The sequence below is a fragment of the Macrotis lagotis genome, chromosome 1, assembly GCF_037893015.1.
Source record: "Macrotis lagotis isolate mMagLag1 chromosome 1, bilby.v1.9.chrom.fasta, whole genome shotgun sequence".
NCBI classification, from domain to species: domain Eukaryota; kingdom Metazoa; phylum Chordata; class Mammalia; order Peramelemorphia; family Peramelidae; genus Macrotis; species Macrotis lagotis.
Window position 1 is genome coordinate 208,275,708 of NC_133658.1, and position 21,128 is coordinate 208,296,835.

General features: G+C 33.9%; 1 protein-coding gene across 13 annotated transcripts in view; it reads left to right on the plus strand.

Moving 5' to 3' along the window:
• Positions 1–21,128, plus strand: part of DCDC2C (doublecortin domain containing 2C) — a 229,963-nt gene that overhangs the window by 176,006 nt on the left and 32,829 nt on the right. For all 13 annotated transcript variants that reach the window (XR_012473397.1, XR_012473396.1, XR_012473404.1 and 10 more), the window contains one exon: positions 1,542–1,583. Coding sequence is in view for 3 of the 13 variants with exons in the window: in XM_074209599.1 (XP_074065700.1) it covers positions 1,542–1,583 (42 nt within the window). In the remaining 10 variants the exon portion in view is untranslated. The remainder of the gene's footprint in view (positions 1–1,541; positions 1,584–21,128) is intronic.

The window sequence follows — 21,128 nt, forward strand, 5'->3', positions numbered from 1 at the left end:
GATATGGCCTTGGGCAAATAAATCACTCTTTGAATCTCAGTTTCTTCATTTTTAAAATGAAGGAGTTGGATTAAAATACCTTTCAGATTATTTCCTCTTCTAAATCTATGATATTATGATGCTTTTAAGCTCTGGATCTTATAATACTGTCCTCCCCCTGAAGCCCCACTAATCTTTGCTTATTCAAGAGAGGGAGGACAGATCAACACCTTGTATGCTTTACTCCTACTGGATTCCATAGTGTCAAAAGAAAGCAGCCTTCCCATCCAGTTCAAGCTCCACCTTTGCTTTGAAACTTTCCCTGATTTTCCTCATGCAGTTGCGATCCATCCTTCTTCTGAGACCATTTGATTTTTCCTTTTCTTCTTGAACATCCTATTTTCTCTTAAATAATCCCTATTTGTTTTACTTGTATCCCCTTTATCAGATTGTAAAACTCCTTGAGGTTGAATATTTTATTGATTTTCATCATTTGTACCCTCAATAGAACCTGGTACAGAGAGATTTTCAGAGTATGTACTTGATAAATATTTAATGAATGGACTTGAATCTGTGGTTTTTGAAAAGTATCCTTTTCCTCCTAGTTCCAAAAATGGTTCATATATATATGTATGTATATGTGTGTATACATTTATACTTATATACTTACATATATATTTAGACTTCATTTTGTCCTGGGAATTTTACAATACCCCAGAGAACATGGAATTTTATTGATTTTCATCATTTGTACCCTCAATAGAAGCTGGTACAGAGAGATTTTCAGAGTATGTACTTGATAAATATTTAACAAATGGACTTGAATCTATAGTTTTTGAAAAGTATCCTTTTCCTCCTAGTTCCAAAAATGGTTCATATATATGTATGTATATGTGTGTATACATGTATACTTATATACTTACATATATATTTAGACTTCATTTTGTCCTGGGAATTTTACAATACCCCAGAGAACATGGAGACTTCTGGAACCAAGTCACTTCTGTACCTTATAATTCTCATTGTTTTTAGAGTTAAGAATCAATGGAAATATTAGAAATAAAATTTCATATTAAAGGGTTCTCAAATATTATATGTGTAAGTAACAATCAAGAATGGAAGAGGAAGGGGAAGGATATTTTCCATAATGGATAAAAAGTGAATAAAATGTTCTGATGGGGCATCTAGAAGAGCTGGGTCTGGAGTCAGGAAGACCTGAGTTTAAATCCTGCTTATATTGCCCCAACAAGGCATTTAATCCAGTTGACCTCAGTTTCCTCATCTATTAAGGGAGCTGGAGAAATGGGGAGCTTCTTTATTATCTTTGCCAAGAAAACCCCAAATGGGATCTTGAAGACCAGATATTGACTGAAGAGAACTAATCAACAACAAGGAGGAGGTCACACAGTAACGAAGAAAAGATCAACCAGAGCCATGAAACCTAGACATATACTGAGTCAGAAGAGGAAAACAGAAAGGGAAAGGAGGGATGAAAACTTTTGTTTTTTTCCAGCAAATCCTTTGCAAGATAGTTGATTGCTACTTTTTTTTTTCTGTGACAGGAAAGAGAAGAAGAAAGAGTATATGAAGAGATTGACAGAGAGGTTTGTATTAACATATTCTGTAGATTTGTTTTTCCTGTACTGAAAGGGGGGGGGGGTTCCAATCTGTAAATGGTAGAATAGTCTTATGGAATAATGTCTATTAACAACATTTTGTTGAGAGTAGAGTATGATATATTGGACTAAAGTGGACTAGAGCAGATAGATGAATGACTTTAGAGTCAGGAAATTCTGGGTTCAAGGTCCATTTTTTTTCATATACAGATGACCAGGTTGTGTGAATCACTTTAATTGCTTAGCATCATGGGTAGTTCTCTAAGATAAGAGTATAAAACTGTTGAAAATGTGTTTTGATAGAAGGAGGTTCTTTATGATCAATTTCCTATACCATTGAAATAGTGAGTTCAGAAAAGCATGATAATGATGATGATCATGATTATAGTCATAATTAATATTCATATCACAAACTACTATATATAAGGGTTAAGGTACCACTGGGGGAATATGATGACTCTGGTGAGCTAGTTATGTTTTATAACAAGAGGACCAAAAAAAAATTACATTATGATTATTTCATTGTTGATGTTGTTAGTCTGTGGGTGACTGACAATATGTGTGTGACACATTATGTGTGTAATCTTCTTCACCTTCATCTTAAATATGACATCTGTTTTCTCCTAAATTGGCAACTGAACTTGAAGGAAATGAAATGTGCTAAACGATTTTAAATGGGTGGACCAATTCACTGAAGGGGAAATGAAAAGCAGAAAAGTGGAAACCTTTCTGTATAGTGCATTAAATAGCCATCACCGTAAGTTATGCCCAAGCTCAGTATCATATGGAGTAATAGTTCCAATGACAGGATCCCCATCATTGTGGTACCCATGTTTAGGATAGTCACAAAACCTGAACTCCAGAAGTCTCCATCATGCTAAGGGAGCACTCGAATGGACTAAACTTTGGGAGATAGATTGCCATATAGCTCATGGGGGTTATGGTACCCTTGGGAGGAAGATGATGGCTGCAGCTAGGTAACTATGATTTATAATAGTAATAGATTTCAAAAGCTGAGCAGACTTCCATTTTATAATACTGCTTTGAGCAATTCTGAAGTAAAGCTTGAAGCTGATGAAACTAAAACAGACATTTTTAATAATCAAGTAATGATAATTATCTTCTCCCCATACTTCGCCCTTTCCTCTTCCAACTCTAGTCAGCAGTACTATTTCAGGAAATTATAATTGTTCTTATTTGTGATTTTTTTGACATTTTTAGTTATTTACACAAAACTAAAACGTATTATTTTCCTGGCTCCATTTTTACTATATAGATGTTTAATGAGTGGAAAGTGATAAGAAGAGAACTAGACCACGATCCAAGAGGTCTAACTTTGCTCCTTCCACTAGCTTGCTCAGTGCCCTTGGGAAAGTAATTATAAAACTCTACACATTAGTTTCCTCCTCTGTAAAATTAAGATAATATTGGGCTTGGTTACCCTGTAGAATTATTGTGGGGATTAAATGGGATCCTTAACGTGAAGGTAATTTTTAGAACATTATGCTATATATAAAATTATGAGCTCCTTAAGAACAGGGTCTGTTTTGTTTGGTTTTGTTTTGACTTTCTTTGTATCCCTAGAAATTAGCACAGTGACTGGCACAAAATAGCTCTTAATAAATATTTGTGGAATAGCTGAAGTGATTTTAGAGGAATAGGATATGTTGTGTAAGATAGGCACAGTAGTTATCTATTAACTAGATTATTTGATAAAATTGTCATCCTTCCTTTGAAAAAGAAGATACAGGAGAGCTTAACTAGATCAACTAAATTGTAAGCTTTTCATGAAAACATACTATTTACTTAATTATATTTCATTTCTACCCCTCCCTCCACATCCCTGAGCTCATTCTTAGTGTATTTATACATAGCAGCCTCACAATAAAGAAATACTTGTTGCTCTGATGATTCATATCATGAATCTTTCATCTTTTTGCCTATGTAGCATCTTAAACTATTATAGCTCTCTGACATATGGAGGCTAAAAATTACTTCCAGAAATAGAGTAAACATGAACTGAATTGAATTCATGAGACAAAATTAAATCAGTATGAAATATACTTTAAAAAAATTCTTATTTTTTTGTATTTCAAAATGTAGATTATATACAGTTGAATTAGCTTGAAAATCACTAAGCAGAGTTGACATTCACATAGACAAAAAAGCAACAACAAAAGGAAGCAAAAACAAAAAACCCAGCCCACCTCCACTAACAATTGAAAAGAAACCTACAAACCTTCAAACAAATTATGCTCTTATTGGAACTCTTTCTGAGTCCAAACTACTACTGGCTTCACAAGTTTCAGATGTTCTACTTTGGTCCATAGACAGATTTCCTGACTTAATGCATAGAAAACTAGTTTAACTGCTTAGCAAATACTAAACTGATTTCTGTGAACAAGTCTGAACAGAGAGTTATTAGGTGGAGTTCTATTTTGTAACTGATGGAAGTAAAGAGAAGAAAATAATGGAAATAATAATAATTATATTTTTTGGCATTTTCTGATCATAAAGGGCTTTTATATGTTATCCTTATATTCTAGAAAAGTGCTTTCTTAGGGAGCTTAGACTTAGAAGGATAAATTCCAAAACTAAAAGTATCCAATTTAAACTTAGACTGTCACCTTCAATAGCTAAAGTATTTGCTAACAAAAGAATACTAGGAATCTTTTGAGATATTTAATTGTTTCTGTTATAGTTACTATTCTTATATATAAAATTATTTCTGCTTTCCAAAAGTTGAGAGACACTGTCAAAGATACCAGTCTCTGTTTAAAAACATAGTAAGAATGAAATGTAAATTATAAAAAATTCTTGCCAAAACTAAAAAAATTATAATTCTGATTAATCATGTATATACTATTAAGTAATAAAACCCCATAATTTAAGATTTTATCATTTGCATTGAATATGAAATTTTGAAGCATTACATTATCTTTTTGCAAATTTCATGATTATATTGAAGATTACTAAAGTGACATCAAGACAAAACACATTAAATACATAGGCACAGGAATAAGACTATAACTATAATTATATCCTCAGAATTGAACATTAAAAATTTATTAAGTAACAGGCTACGAGTGTATACACTCATAGTCTAAATGTCCTAGGTAAATGACTGGGTAGACATATTTGGGGGAGAAAAAGCAGGGAGCAGTGGATCATAGATTTATAGCTCTTCTAGGCCTCCTACTCCCCTTAATTGTGTTAGGCACTGATGCTCAGAGAAATTTAAGTGTCTTCTCATGGTCCCACAGGTAGGAAGTAGCATGCTTGGAATTAGAACTCAGTTCTTTTTGACTCCCAGGTCCAATATCTTTTTCATTGCATCACACTTGGGGATAGAAATAAAGATTTGATCTCAACCTCTCTTTGAGGAATGATAAAAGATGATTTTAAAGCAATGGTAATGATTACCTATGCCAATTAGTAATCCATATTTCTTGAGTAAGTTACTTTGTGTCTAGGTGTGTGCCTTTTGTTCTGATGGTACAACCTCTCTGGTCGTTATTCAGATTTAGGCCTTGATTACTTTAGTGATGAAGCATTGAAATGCATACTTGACTGTAGGTTCCAGGTTATTTACTCTGGGACTAATGGAAGACATGCTTGAAGTGATGAGCTTTGTATATCTTCTGCCACACATTGTGATACCATGTATGAGTTGACAAATTCCTGATTAAAATTTATTGATCCAGAGAAATTCTTGATCATGTAGTTCTGGGTAGCTAAACTGGAACAGGCAATATCAGTTTTGTGGAAAAAAAAGAGTGGATAGATAGATGGGCAAATTGGTTCCTTAAATGTTTAGATATACTTTATTAAGAACCTAACATCCCCCATATTGCTCCCCTTTTTATTAGGAAGGATCTCCCAGGGAATGAAATCAGTCTTTGGCCCTGATTTTTTTTTACATACTCTTGGGCTACTTATTCGCTTTATGGTTCACACTAGCCTTTGTAGTCTCTTATTCCCAACATATATTTCTAGCCCTGATAGTTCAATATTAACTACAACTTGAGTGGGGTGCCTGGGGCACTGACCTTGGACAGCCAAATTTAGAAGATACTCATAATATTTTCATTCTTTCAGCAAAACAGAAATAACTTAGTACCTTATTAGAAACTTTCTGTCTCTCCTGTTGCCTTCAAAACTGAATATGTTTAAAAGTTTGATTTGAGAATGTTTTTATTTTAGCTACTTGCCTGTATGTTTTGTTAATATTGTTTAAGACATGAAAAATGCTTGTTACATCTGCCTGTCACCCTCTCTTCAGTGCCATAGTAACATCCCTTTCAGGAGCCCTTCTTTCATAACCTGCTTCTTCTTCTCTCCTTAGCCCAACATGGATATATACAACACATATTTCACTCTTCAAATAACTAGAGGTGGAGATTTAAAGCAAAGATTTTAATATAAGGAGTACTGAATGATCCTGAGATTTTTTTTTGATTACTAAATCCTTTAGGTCTTGTGTGTGTGTGTGTGTGTGTGTGTGTGTGTGTGTGTGTTTTGTTTTAATCAACAGCAATATATTTCTCTCATCATCAAAAAAGGAATTTCTGGTCCATTAGTTATTGCTGGAAATATTTCCATATTTGTATCCAGACTAAGATTCTATTCTGATATTTCATCATGGATGGCAAATCACCCAATGTTTTTGAAGAAATAATGAAGCTCAAGCTTTGTCAGCCAACCCCTAACTAGAAGGACTTTGTGGATAGGCTTTTGTTGTGTGCTGACCACCTCTGCAGAGTGCCTGGCTCATAGTAAGCTCTTAATAATGTTTGTTGACTTGACTTACTAAGTGCAGAGAGTCTTTAAACCAGGTTGACTATGGGAGGATGGCATTTTTGGTCACAGTTATTCTCCAAGACTATCTGCTAAACTATAGTGGGGTTGTGATGAGCAACTGTGGAAGGAGTTTTCATGCTGATGAAATCAATTACAGATTTTTGAAGTATTAAAATATGTTCTCTGTTGTTTTAAAATTTAAAAATGTTTTAATAATGAATGTAAATGAATAAAAAGCTGATTTGAATATATACATAGAATATTCACAACAAAATATACTTTAGGCACTGCAAATATAAATTATACCATAACGACTAATTCAATCTATTGTCTCTCTGAATCTGTTTCCATTTATCACTGCATATATGAAAACTTATTTTTCTACCATATGCTCACAATAAGTTCTTCTAGCTATGCTTTATTTGTTTTCTGCTATAATATGTTTCCTAATGTCATTTTATCCCTCTTTTTAAAAATTTAATTGAATTGATTTGTTCAGACATTCAAGCCATTGTGGGGGCATGTTGCATAGAATACTGGACCTAGGTCAAAGATACCTAAGTTAAGGCCTCACCCTTTATGGCCTTAGGAAAGTCACAAAATCTCACTGAACCCGTTTTCTCATCTATAAAACAAGGATAATAATGACACTTACCTCTCGTGGTTGTTACAAGGATAAAAAGAGATATTTGTAAAGTGCTTTGCAATCCTTAAATGCTCTATCCATTGCTGAATATTAAGGTTACTTCAAGTTTTTCACTATTTTAGTTAAGGTAGTTTTTTTGGGTACTTTTTCTAAATAAAAGAAGTGTATCAGTTTTTGATTTTGTTAAAAGTTGAAATTTGTTCCAACCTATGGGGGGACAAAAAAAATCATTGAGGATTTTGTATTTTATCCTAAGGGCAATAAAGAGTGCTTTATGTTTTTTTAAATTAGTTGAGTGATATACCAGATCTATTTTAGGAATACTCTCTGGTAGCAATGTATAGGATGGATTGTAAAAGGAAGAGAATAGAGTCAAGAAGACCAAATGGGGGACCCTTTCCATATTCCTTGTGAGAATGATGAGAGTTTCAGTTAAGGAAGGTGGGGACTTTGAGAGTGGAGAAAAGGGGTGAGTACAGGAAATGGTTCAAAGGTAGAATTGCTGAGACTAGACTAGAAAGCAGATGGGATAGGAAGTTTGTAGGAGAGTTAAGAATGATTCCAATAACACCAAGCTAGGTGACTGGAAGGATTGTGTTGCCATTAATGAGGAACTTAGAGGAGGAATGAATTTGAGGGAGAATATGATAAGGAACCTTTTGGTCATTTTGAGTCTAAATATCTATTGGAAAAAAGAAGTCCAGTGGTAATATGAGGCTGCAGTTCAGGAGAGAGGTTAAGGCTATTATTCTAGGTTTGTTAAACATCTAATAAAGTTGGTAATTAAATTAATGGAGGTTGAGGTAGTTATCACAGGAAAGGGTAATATATAGTGAGAAACTAAGAGGTTCCAGGATAGACCATTAGTAGACAGGGATGAGTATGATCTAATTAAGGAGATTGAGAAGAATTCAACAGATTAGTCAGAATAAAACCAAGAGAAATCGGTTTCCAGAAGGAAGATATGGTCAACAGTGTCAAAAGTCACAGGGAGTTTAAGAAAGATGCTCAGAAAAAGCGTATTAATGATCTTAGCATCCTTGTATTGCCCAGCACATCACTCTGCATAGAGTAGATAGTCAATAATGAAATGGTGATGGAATGAATAAATGAATATTTTCCAGTGTTTGCCACTACTGATGGAAAAGTTGGTTACAGCAACTTAGTGAATTAAAATATACACAAAAGCCTATAATAATAATTTATTCTTCTTGGATGTCTTATCAGTGAGTCACTAGAGGGTTTCCATTTAATTAGCATTGCCAGACCTGCCAATAAAACTAGGGTTCTTTGTGATGGAGTATTGTCTCTAGCTTAGGATTTTTGTAATAAAAATGATAGTGACATTGATCCCTCTATTGATTTTTAAAATTCATTGCCTGTACAATATCTTTACTATTTTTCTCTTTTTTATTATCTTGATACTATTCTGTCACTACAGCTAAGTATTTTATGACTTCCTTTCGAAGCAAGGTCAATATTGATCAAGGTGGGAGACTCAAAAAGCTAAGTGTAAGTCATCGATAATGCTAAGTGAGATCTTGGTGAATTGAGTATTAAGTAATGAAATTTTTAGAAATTACAAATTACCAGAAAAATAAGGCGCTAACTCCATTATCCAGACTTAGGATATTATGTAAATTACTAATAAAATTTTCCCTTTAAAATTCAAAATGATATATAAGATAAAAATCTATGAAAGTTCATCTATGAAATATTTGAACTAGTCAAATGATGTATTGAACTGACTTGTGTAAAAGACCTAGGGAGTTGTATTCCATTGTAGCAAATTCTGTGAGGTATGTGAATTGTTCATTATCAGAATAACAACAACAACAAACAAAAAAATAACCTGGATTTTAAAGCAGTGCCCTCATAACAACTCTTTATGAAGTAGAGAGTGATGCTATCATTCCCATTTTGGAGCAGAAGGTGGCTAGTAAGTCAAATGTCAGCATTGATATTTGAACCTGATTTTCTAACTATTGTAAATATTCTTTTTTAGAATAAAGAAGCAGTGGACTTAAAAGTCCATTAGGTAACCTAATTTCCTTGTTTGGACAATTACTATGCCATATGACTCTAGGTAATTTTCCTATTTTTTGAGCCTCAGTTTCCTCAACTGTAAAATGCTTTTTGTAATTTGTGTTTTATATGAGATAATGGATATAAAACTGTCATACAGTTCAAAGTATTATACACATAAAAAGCATTAGAATTGATTCTGCTGGTAGGACAGATTTAGAAAATCTACTTCCCTTCCTACCTACCTCTAATTTTAGGGAAAAATATGACATAAGTATGGATGTAGATATAATTGTCCTAGTCCAAAGATTTCTAACTCATTCTTTAAGGAATTTTGAAAATTCTTTCTACTATTATTGTTATTTAGTTGCATCAATCACGTTCAACTCTTTGTGATCATATTTGGAGGGTTTTTGGGCAGATACTGGTTTAATCATTTTCTTCTCCAACTCATTTTTCTGAAGAGGGCATACAGGGTTAAGTGACCTGACCAGGGCCACACAACCAGTGTCTATTTAATTCTATTGGATGACTCTTCCTGATTTTGGGTACAGTATTCTATTTACTTGCTATCTTTTTAACTAGATCCAACAATTTTTGTCACTCTAGATCATCTGTCTAGACCCATGTCCAAGCATGCATAGGCCCATGGTAGTATTCTATCTGTAAAGAAACTGGTTATACACCTATTAAGAAATTTCTGGCAAATGTACATTAAAATATTTCTAGAATATTTTGGCCAATTTATTATATCCAAGCAGCTAGAATAGGACACATGGAATTGGAAAGAGTTTATTTAAATTTACCTCAATGCCCACTTTTTGATTTATAGGAAATGTTTGTCTTGTCAGGTTTATCCCGTCTTTCAGTATTACTGAATTCCCAATCCTAATTCCACTTAGCTATAATATCCTTCTATTTCTTTAATCACCTGTACTTTTGGGCAGATTAGTATTCAAATACAACTATTTTCACTGAACAACCCAAATTGTAGCTCACCAGATTTGGAACCAAAAATGACTTGGTCATCTGTAGCTACCTGCTATAACCTATGTATTCTCTAACTCATTCCTAGGGTCCAGTGAGTTGATTTTTATCAATTTTAATGCATAGGAGCATAAACTCTGACTTGTAAAAAAGTCTAGGCCAAAAAAACAATAAGCATAAATCTGATGAAAAGTATGATACAACTTGAAACATTTTCAATCATTTAGATCTTTTAAGGGGTAGCTTGGGTAAAGGGTCAGTCTTGATATGGGGAGCACCTGGGTTCAAGTTCTGTCTCTGAAAAGTTTCTTGTGTCCTAGTTTCCTTTCAGTGCCCCAGGCAACATTCCTAAATTGTGTTTTCATAGAGGTTAGAATTGGTGGAAGAACTTTCCTACCTTGAGAATTCCATATACCTATGAAAATCTAAGTGCCATCTATATCAATTAGATCTATGATTATATATGTTTTTACATATATATGCTGGCATATATGTAGATATGCATGTAGATAATAAATACATATCTATATGCTTCTCTCTCTCTCTCTCTCTCTCTCTCTCTCTCTCTCTCTCTCTCTCTGTCCATGCAGCCTAGGTAGCACAGTTGAAAGAATGCCCAGTCTGGAGTCATCTTCCTAAGTTCAAATCTGACCTCAGACATTTAATAATTGTGCAACCCTGGGCAAGTCTCTTTACCCTGTTTAACTCAGTTTCCTCATCTATAAAATGAGCTGGAGATAGAAATGGCAAAATTACTCCAGTATCATTTCCAGTTAAACCCCCAGATGGGGTCACAAAGACACAGACATATATGTACAAATATACATATGTATGTATAAACTTGTAAATTTATATCCACATACACATGTCAAAGAGAGTCAGAGAGAAAGTTTGGTGAATGAAATAGGTAGCTGACCTTGAAGTCTGAAAGATCTGAATTTAATATGATCTGTATGGATCTTTTATGGACCTTAATCCCAGGTAAGTGAACTCAGTGTTCAAGGCAACTGTCTAATATTAATAATAATGAACGTAACTAGCATTTATAGAGCACTTTAATGTTTGCAAAAACTACATAAATATTATCTTATTTTTATCTTCATAATAACCCTGGGAGGTAGGGCTATTATTACCCTCATTTTTTAGAGGAGGAAAATGAGGCAGACAGAGATTGGATAACTTTCTCAGAGTTATACAACTAGTAGATGTTTTGAGGTGGGATTCAAACTCGGTTCTTTCATGTTAGCTACTGTGACACCTAACCACATCTCTAAGTTGCTTTAAGTTTTAGAGACAATGCTGTTTATCTTTAGTAGAGGGAGTTTCCTCACCTGGAAAATTATGAAGCAAGGATAACAGAGGTCTAGTCCAATCCAATGGAACATGTGCACATGTGTACTCATAGACACATACACACACATACACACACACACAGAAGTATGTTTCAGAGACCGAAAAACTTCATTTTCAGGTTTCTGACATATCACTGCAACCTAAAATAAAACTTTTAGTAAGAGGTGAAAAGAAAGAAATCCTTTAAGTTTGTTACTTGTATGGCTTATGAGAAGTGTGAATAGACAGGTTGGATCCCACTCTGGGAGGGTATTTTAGGAGAATTGATTACTTGATTTCTCTAAATTGACAACCACATTTTGGTGAAAAAAAATTCCTTCCCTTGAGTAGTTTTGAGGAAAAGAAAATCAGAAACATGAGGCGGAAAGAGGCTTGAAGGTCCATAGGCACTCAGAATTGACAAATTAGATTTTTCAGGAGCCTTTTTTCTTCATTCCACATATCTTCTGTGAACTTGGCAGTCTTCCCCCCAGAGAAAGCCAAGATGAGAAATATCAGCACTGTGGTAAGTAGGGTCTGAGGGTCTCTTTCTGCTCTTCAGAATGCACCAAGATTCTATAACATGGAACTATATAATATCTTGCCTCAGCCAGGGCATTCATTTTCCCATTTTTTGATCATTAGGGTTTGCCTACATTGATATTTTAAGGGAGGAAAAACCTCTAAGCCTTTGCAAAAAGGTAGTCTTATGAAAGCAGATCACATTGTTGGTTTATTAAGCTGGAATGACAAATACAGTGTCCTTTTCAAACTGTAGTAGTGACTGCAGTAAATCTGAGCTGCCTATTTATAGTCATTCAAAAACCCACCTAAAATTTGATGAACATATTGTAGGCATAGTTCAAATATAGGTTTTTTACAAAATTAGATTTTTTTGTTATTCTGGAGGATATTGGCATGAAGATACTTTAAAATAATATGTTGGTTTCATTTCCTGTCTGTGATTAGCCCCAATGGAGTGCTCATTCTTCCAAAAGGAAGAGATTGTCAGAAATTCTTGCATCCATCGCTTTTGTCTGGCTAATTATAACCTGTGTATTTGGGACCTAATGAATATAGTTGTTAGAATAGCAGCTGGCATCCAGGTCTCTTGAATCTGATAACAGAACAGTCTGAATGAGTCAAATCATAGTTTACTTCTGTTAAAAAATCATCACCAAAACATGTGCATGGGTACACACATGTACACGATCATATATGTATATGATACATACCAAACATTTATGTCTTCTGGGCTTTACAGTAAATTATCTCCTCCACCAAGTGACCTCTCATATTTTATATCTCTATAAATATAGATATATATACACATGTGCATGTATATGAATATACAATATATTCAAATGTACACATACACAGGCCTATTAATGTTTAAAATTGCACTAAGACTCTTAGGAAACCCTGTGCAAAAATACACATACATGTATATATAAACACACATATATATATATATATAATGTATATATAAACATAAATATATAATGTAAAAATAAAAAACTCAAATATATACATCCACATGTATACTCTTTCTCTATGGAAAAATACATATCACATACAAATATATGTAAAGTGTCCTTGTATGGACAAAAAGTGAAGCTTTTGGACATGGATAATTTATCAAGGTAATGATGATAACTCACAATCTCCAATTATTTTTACAGGATAGTCTGAAAATTTATACATTATTTTTCTAATATTCCAGATAATCACAGGTCTGTTTTGCTTTAAGAAAGTTCTGGAAAGGGTAGCTAGGTGGTACAGTGGATAGAACACTGGCCCTGGAGTCAGGATGACCTAAGTTCAAGTTCAGTCTTAGACACTTAATAATTACCTAGCTGTGAGACCCTGGACAAGTCACTTAAGCTCATTGTCTTGCAAAAGCAACAAAAAAGTCTATAGATCAGCACCATTACTAGGACAGGCACAGGTCTCCCTGGGGCATTACTCCAAGGTGATGAATTTAGAGGGTGCTAAACAGAGATTAGCACCTATTTTAAGACAAATTAATTATAATAGGAAGTGAGTATATGGTGAACTATTTTGAATTCTCTTCCTTTACCTTGCTTTGATTTTCCTACTCTCTTGTGTCTTGGAGTTTTTCTCTCCCATAATTTAACTCAAATTTGTGTTGCTTGTTTCTGGGGTGTGTGCCCTTAATTTCTGGTGCTTGCTTCTCAGGTGGAAAAAAATTCCTTAATTTAGACTTTGCCATAGATCAGGCTTGAGAATTATCAAATAGATATGCTGTAAGGGAAGGGTTAGGGAAAGGTCATTTTTCATACCACATGACAATTTGTCTCAGGTTTTTGGTGTAGAAGATTTCCTGATATTATATTGCAGATCATTAACTATTGGACAGAGACTTGTCAATAAACTTTTCTAAATGAGGAAGAATCAGAAATGAGAACACAGAACTCCAAAAGTACGGGGTTAATGAAAAAAAATGATTCCATTTGACTGACAGATTACTTTTTCCTCTGAGAGGTTTGAGTGGATAGCAATTGGCCTTAGAATAAGTGTTTTGCTGAAATTTTGTCTCTCACACATGTGCCTCTGGAGAAATTAATATAGCTTCTTAGTGACCTCAGACAGCTTTCATTTGTGCCCAGGGTCACACAGCTAGTAGCTAAGACTAGATTTGAACTTAGATCCATTTGAGTTTAGGACAGTGTTCTTTCCATGTGCAACGTAGTTTCTAAGACATAAATTTGCATAGCAGTTGCCAATCTCCATTGATAGTGAGGATTTCCTATTCCAATCAAATTATAGTTCTGGTTCTTTTCCCCCTTCAATAATAAGTTCTCTCTCTCTCTCAATACACACACACACACACACACACACACATACATATATATGTTATACATGCACATAACAGTCATATATATATGTTACAGTATTTTAATCTATTTTGTGTATTTTTATAATTTCCATTTATGCACATATGCACACACAAGCACAATGAGGCAACATGCATGCTTATACACACATACACACACACATATATATCTATATGTATATATGTTTATACTTATGTGTGACATACCCCACATACCCCACAGTGCCAGGTAAATAATAGAGTACAGAATAAAGAACAGATCTGTGATTTAGTTGTCATAGAGTACAGAGAAAGAACTTAATATATGAATGACCCTGCTTTCCTTCCCCCTCCCCCCCACAGAAGACAATCTGATAATCTTTACATTGTTTCCATGCTATGCATTGATCAAAATTGAAAGTGTTGAGAGAAAAAGCATATCCTTGAGGAAAAAATAAAATCTTAGCAATAGAAAAATTATGTAGTACATAAGACAACTTTTTAAAAAAATTTGAAGGTGACAATCTTTGATCTTTATTTAAACTCCACAGTTCTTTCTCTGGAGCAGATGGTATTCTTCATTGCAGATACCCTAAAATTATCCCTGATTATTGCACTGATGGAATGAGCAAATCCATTAAGGTTGATCATCACCCCCATGTTGCTATTAGGATATACAATGTTTTTCTGGTTCTGCTCATCCTGCTCAGCATCAGTTCCTGCAAATCCTTCCAGGCTTTTCTGAAATCCCATCCCTCCTGGTTTCTAATAGGACAATAGTGTTTCATAATATACATATACCAACATTTGTTCAGCCATTCCCCAGCTGATGGACATCCCCTCAATTTCCAACTCTTTGCCATTACAAGCAGAGCTGCTATAAATATTTTTGTACAAGTGATATTTTTACCCTTTTTCATGATCTCTTCAGGGTATAGACCCAGTAATGGTGTTGCTGGATCAAAGGGTATATGCACATTTGCATTGTCCTTTGGGCATAATTCCAGATTGCCCTCCAGAAATGTTGGATTAGTTCAAATCTCCACCAAACACTGCATTAATGTCCCAGATTTCCCACATCCCCTCCAGTATTGATCATTGTCCTTTCTGGTCATGTTGGCCATCTGAGAGGCGTGAGGTGGTACCTCAGATGCTTTAATCAATAATGATTTAGAGCAATTTTTTCATATGACTATGGATAGCTTTGATTTCCTCATCTGTAAATTGCCTTTGCATATACTTTGACTATTTGTCAAATGGGGAATTTTTTTTAAAATTTGACTTAGTTCTCTCTATATTTTAGAAATGAGTCATTTCTCAGAAACACTAGTTGTAAAAATTGTTTCACAATTTACATTTCTTTCTAGGTTTACCATCATGACATCTGCAATGAGTGAGAGTTTTGTTTCTTCCTTCCCAGTTCTAATTCTTTCAATTTCTTTTTTCTCTTATTGCTGAAGTTATAATTTCTAATACAATATTGAATAATAGTGGTGATAACAGGGATCCTTATTTCATCCCTGATCTTTTTGGGATTTCCTCTAGCTTATTGCCATTTAATATACTGCTTGTTGATGGTTTCATTCTAAGGAACAATCCATTAATTCCTACGCTCTCTAGTGTTTTTAGTAGGAATGGGTTTTGTATTTTGTCAAAGACTTTTTCAGCATCCATTTAGATAATCACATGATTTCTGTTAGATTTGTTATTGACATAGTCAATTATACTGACAGTTTTCCTAATAATGAATCAACTCTGCATTCCTGGGATAAATCCTGCTTGGTCATAGTGTACTATCCTAGTGATAATTTGCTATAATCACTCTGCTAAGATTTTATTTAAGATTTTTGCATCCATATTCATTAGGGAAATTGATCTATAATTTTCTTTCTCTGTTTTGACTCTTCCTTGTTTAGGTATCAGCACCATATTGGTGTCATAGAAAGAGTTAGGCAGAGTTCCATCTTCACCTATTTTTCCAAAGAGTTTATATAGAATTGGAACCAATTGTTTCTTAAATGTTTTTTAGAATTCATCTGACCCTGGAGATTTTCTCTTAGGGAGTTCATTGATGGTTTATTGAATTTCTTTTTCTGAGATAGGGTTATTTAGGTATTTTATTTCCTCTTCATATAACTTGGGCAACTTTTATTTTTGTAAATATTCATTCATTTCACTTAGATTATCAAATTTATTGGCATACAGTTGGGCAAAATAGTTCCAAATTACTACTTTGATTTCCTCCTCATTGGTAGTTCACTTTTTTCATTTATGATACTAGTAATTTATAATCAAATTAACCAAAAGTTTATATTACTGTTTTTTTCATAAAACCAACTCTTGGTTTTATTTATTAGTTCAATAGTTTTCTTGCTTTTGATTTTAATAATTTCTCCTTTAATTTTTAGAATTTCATATCTGGTGGTTTTTAATTTGTTATCTAATTTTTTTAGTTGCATGCTCAGTTCATTGATTTCCTTTTTCTCTATTCTATATTATTCAAATAATATAATATATCTCCTAAGAACTGCCTTGGTTGTATCCCATAAGTTTTGTATGTTGTCTTGTTGTTGACATTGTCTAGGCTGAAATCATTAATTCTATCTATAATTTGTTGTTTGATCCACTCATTCTTTAAAATGAGGTTATTTAGTTTCTAGTTAGTTTTAGGTCTATCTCTTCATGGCCCATTATTGTATGTTATTTTTGGTGTATTGTGGTCTGAGAAGGAAATATTCACTATTTCTGCCTTTCTGCATTTGATTATAATGTTTTATGCCCTGGTACATGGTCAATGTTTGTGTATGTGCCATGTATTGCAGAAAAAAATATATATTTCTTTCTATCCCCACTCAATTTTCTCCAAAGGTCTGTCATGATTAGGTTTTTCTAGCATTCTATTTACCTCCTTAACTTCCTATTTGTTTATTTTATGGTTAGATTTATCTAATTCTGAGGGAGGAAGGTTGAGGTCTTCCACCAGTAGTGTTTGGCTGCCTATGTCTTCCTGTAACTCATTCTACTTCTCCTCTAAGAATCTGAATGCTATACCACTATACCACTTGCTGCAAACATATTTAATATTGAAATTGCTTCATTGTCTACGGTTCCTTTTAGGAGGATATAGTTTCCTTCCTTATCTCTCTTAATAAGATCTATTTATGCAGCTGCTTTGTCTGATCAAGGATTGCTACCCTTGCCTTTTTCATTTCAACTGAAGCATAATATATTCTTTACTTTTACTCTGTATGTATCTTTCTGCTTCAAATGAGTTTCTTGTAAGCAGCATATTGTAGGTTTTAATCTGCTCTGCTATTTGCTTATGTTTTATGGGAGAGTTCATCCCATTCCCATTCAAAGTTATAATTACTAACTATATGTTGCCCTTCATACTATCTTCCTTCTGTTTGTATTTCCCCCCCTTTTTTCACTATATTCATATTTCCCATACCACCTCCTTCAGTGTGTTTGCCCACTTATATCCAAACTCTCTCCCCTTTCTTTCCCCTTTCCCTTTGCCCCTTCTTCCTTCCCTTATTTCTGTCAGTTCCTCTTCCCCCCACTTCCAAGAGAGTTCTTGAAGTAAAGTTAGAGGTATGATTTTCTTTTTATCAGTCTACCATCTTATCTCAGAGAACAAATTAGATAAATCTGCCCTGATTTATTCTTTTTTTTTTTTTGCAAGGCAATGGGGTTAAGTGACTTGCCCAAGGCCACACAGCTAGGGAATTTATTAAGTGTCTGAGGACAGATTTGACTCCAGGGCTGGTGCTCTATCCACTGCACCACCTAGCTGATCCCTGCCCTGATTTATTCTTAACAAAGCCATGTAGACATTCATTCTCAAATTTGTAAGCTTTTAAAGACTTTTAATTATTTATTCATGCAAATTTTTTTTATCTGGTTATAAAACTCAAAGTGATATGTTTCCATTTTCCAGGGATGTCTTTTTCTCCTTCTTTCTTAAAAGATAGGCATTATATAGTACTCTTTTTTATCTTTCAGTCTTATCACACATCCACTAGAAATTCTTAAGATTGTTAATGGTAGCTTTGACTGATTTATAGGCAGATTCCCTTTTTTTTTTCAGGGAATCTATAACTTTATATTTCTTTTTTGGAGAGGTGTCTTTTTGCTTTGCCTTTTTAGGTTTTGTGTTCCAGTAGTTGGATATTTTCCTTAGTATCAGAGAAAGGGCCCTTTAACCTCCCTAGAGCTAACATCTATTTCAACTCCAGATCCCATCTGTTTCTGATTCTTAATAGAGGTAGTTGTCTTATTTATCTCATCCTTGGTCAGCATCTTCAGTTTCTCTTTTTCAACTGATTTTTTCCATCTGGTTTTCATCATATATGGCTTCCCCAGTCCACAAAATCTTACTGAACCTTGCCCACTCACACTTGTTTTTTTCCCTAATTTTAACCCTTCCCTTTTCTTCCTTCCATAGATATTAAATGGTCATCTATTATGTGGTAAATTCTGGGCTGGACAGTGTTGGCTACCAAACTTTACCATTCCTGAATTTTCTGCCTTTTCACTCATTCAACTCCTTACTGGCTGTCATATTCACCATTCTCCTCAAGTGAATCTTTCTGTATGGTTATCAGTAACTCAGTCATTTATTATTTATTTTGATTATTATTTATTATTATCCCAAGAATATAAAAATAGGCAAAGGATATTTTTTATCCTCAAGGAGCTCACAATATATTAGATAAGGCAACATTAAAAATAACTAGAAAAATACAAGATACCCACAGAGTAAATGGAACACATCTGGGCTAAGGGGAGAGCAGAAAAAGCCTTTTGGAGAGGGTAAGATTTGAGCTGAGTTTTGAAGAAATCCAAGGAAGTAAATAGGTGATGATGAGCAAGGATAGTATTCCAGGTATGGAGGATGAGTCAATTTGAAAAGGCATTGGTATGAGAAATAGCTGAATGTAAGGAAAAATAAATAGGCCAGTTTGGTTAAATTATAGACTGTATGAGAGAAGTAAAATATTAAAAAAACCTGGGAATGTTAGCAAGGGGCCAGATTATTAAAAGCTTTAAGGTGACAGAGGAGTTTATATTTGATTTTGTATATAATAGGAAGTAACTAGATTTTTTTTTGAATAGGTGGGTGACATAGTCAGACTTGAACTTTTGTAAAATTACTTTGATAGTTTAGTGGAGAATGAATCGAAGTGGAGAGAAACTTGAGCTAGGTAGATCAGTTAGCTATTACAATCATTCAATTTAGTTTCCAGTTAGTTTTAGGTCTATCTCTTCATGGCCCATTATTGTATGTTATTTTTGGTGTATTGTGGTCTGAAAAGGAAATATTCACTATTTCTGCCTTTCTGCATTTGATTATGATATTTTATGCCCTGGTACATGGTCAAAAGACTGTTATCTGTGTCAGATGAAAGAAGGAGGTGGATATGAGGGAGGCAAAGACAGAAATGAGAAGATTAGGCAAAGGACCGGATGTGCGACTTGTTATCAAATCCAATGGCTTCTTTATCTTCATTTTTCTTGAACCATTTGCCATATTTGATATGATGGACCATCCTTGCACCATTTTTCTTTTCCTTTAGTATGATTTTATATTATATTGGTTCTTTATCCTGATTTCTTTGGTTTTTCTTCATGATCTCTTTTAACTCTTTTACCTCCCTAGCTTTGGCTATTTCCCATGGCTTATTCATCAGTCTTTTAATTTTTTTTTAAATCTGAAAACCCTTTTAGTTTCAAGACTTCAGGTAACTCTTCCATGTTGGTGTCATGGGAAATCATGGGAAAACTTCCCTGTATGGGAGCCCCTCTGTGGACTGTAGAAGAAAAAGGTCTACGTGAGAAGATCACCTCTTGGGGATTTGGTCCTTAAGTTTATGACACAAAGGAGTTAAATGTCAGAAGCAGGATTCGAACTTTGCTTAAATAGGCTATGTTTCAATCTGAACTTCACATTTTTTTAATCTTCCTCTTATCAACTTCCTGACCCTGTCAATAATATCATTCATGGGTTGCTCAAACCTAAAATATTAGTTTCATCTTAGATTTTTTTCTTTCTAATACTATCTCTAGGTACCATGTTTTGAAAACTGCTTGAGTTTTCCAGGGTAAACTCTCCATATTCTTTTTCAGAACTGATCTCCCAATTTTTATATTTTCAAGGTCCAGAAAATTGCATTTCTAGCATCTTAAACATACTAGGAACTTAATAAATATGTTGAATTGAATTCCATATTTAATGAAACACAAAATAAATTCATCCATTTGGGGAAAATAGTTGAAAACAATGTGCCAACCTTTTGAAATTATTTCTTTATAAAGAGAATTTGGTTTTATGATCAAATCTTAGAAATCCAATTATTACCAAGAGTTCATATATTTTAGATCAGAGTTTCATACACTTTTTGTGTTATAGATCCCTTTGGCAATCTGTTAAAGACCATGAACTCCTTCTCAAAATAATGTTATTAAATGAATTAAATAAAATGTCTAGTATTACAATGGAAACCAATTGTATTCAAAAGCATTTACCAAAATAGTAAAAGTTCCAAGTTTATGTACCTCCCAAAATCTATTCATGAACCCTCTAGAGGTATGTGGATTATGGGTTAAGAACCCCTGAACATGAATGATCTATTTATCTTTCCATGGTCCTAAAGGACATCAAAAGGACAAAGAAATCTCCACTAAGTCTGAGCTGCGATATCTGTCTCTATGTAGAGTCAATATCTGATCATACAGTTTAGCACTTGATCATTTATTTTTTGTTACCTATTTTATATTAACCTTGATTTAAATCCCTACTAAGGAACAATGTTCTATTTTGTCAAACTTGGTGCTTTGCAGCAGACACTTATTGGTTGATTGGCGAATGACTTTTCTTTCTAATGAATAGTGATGAAAAACAAGG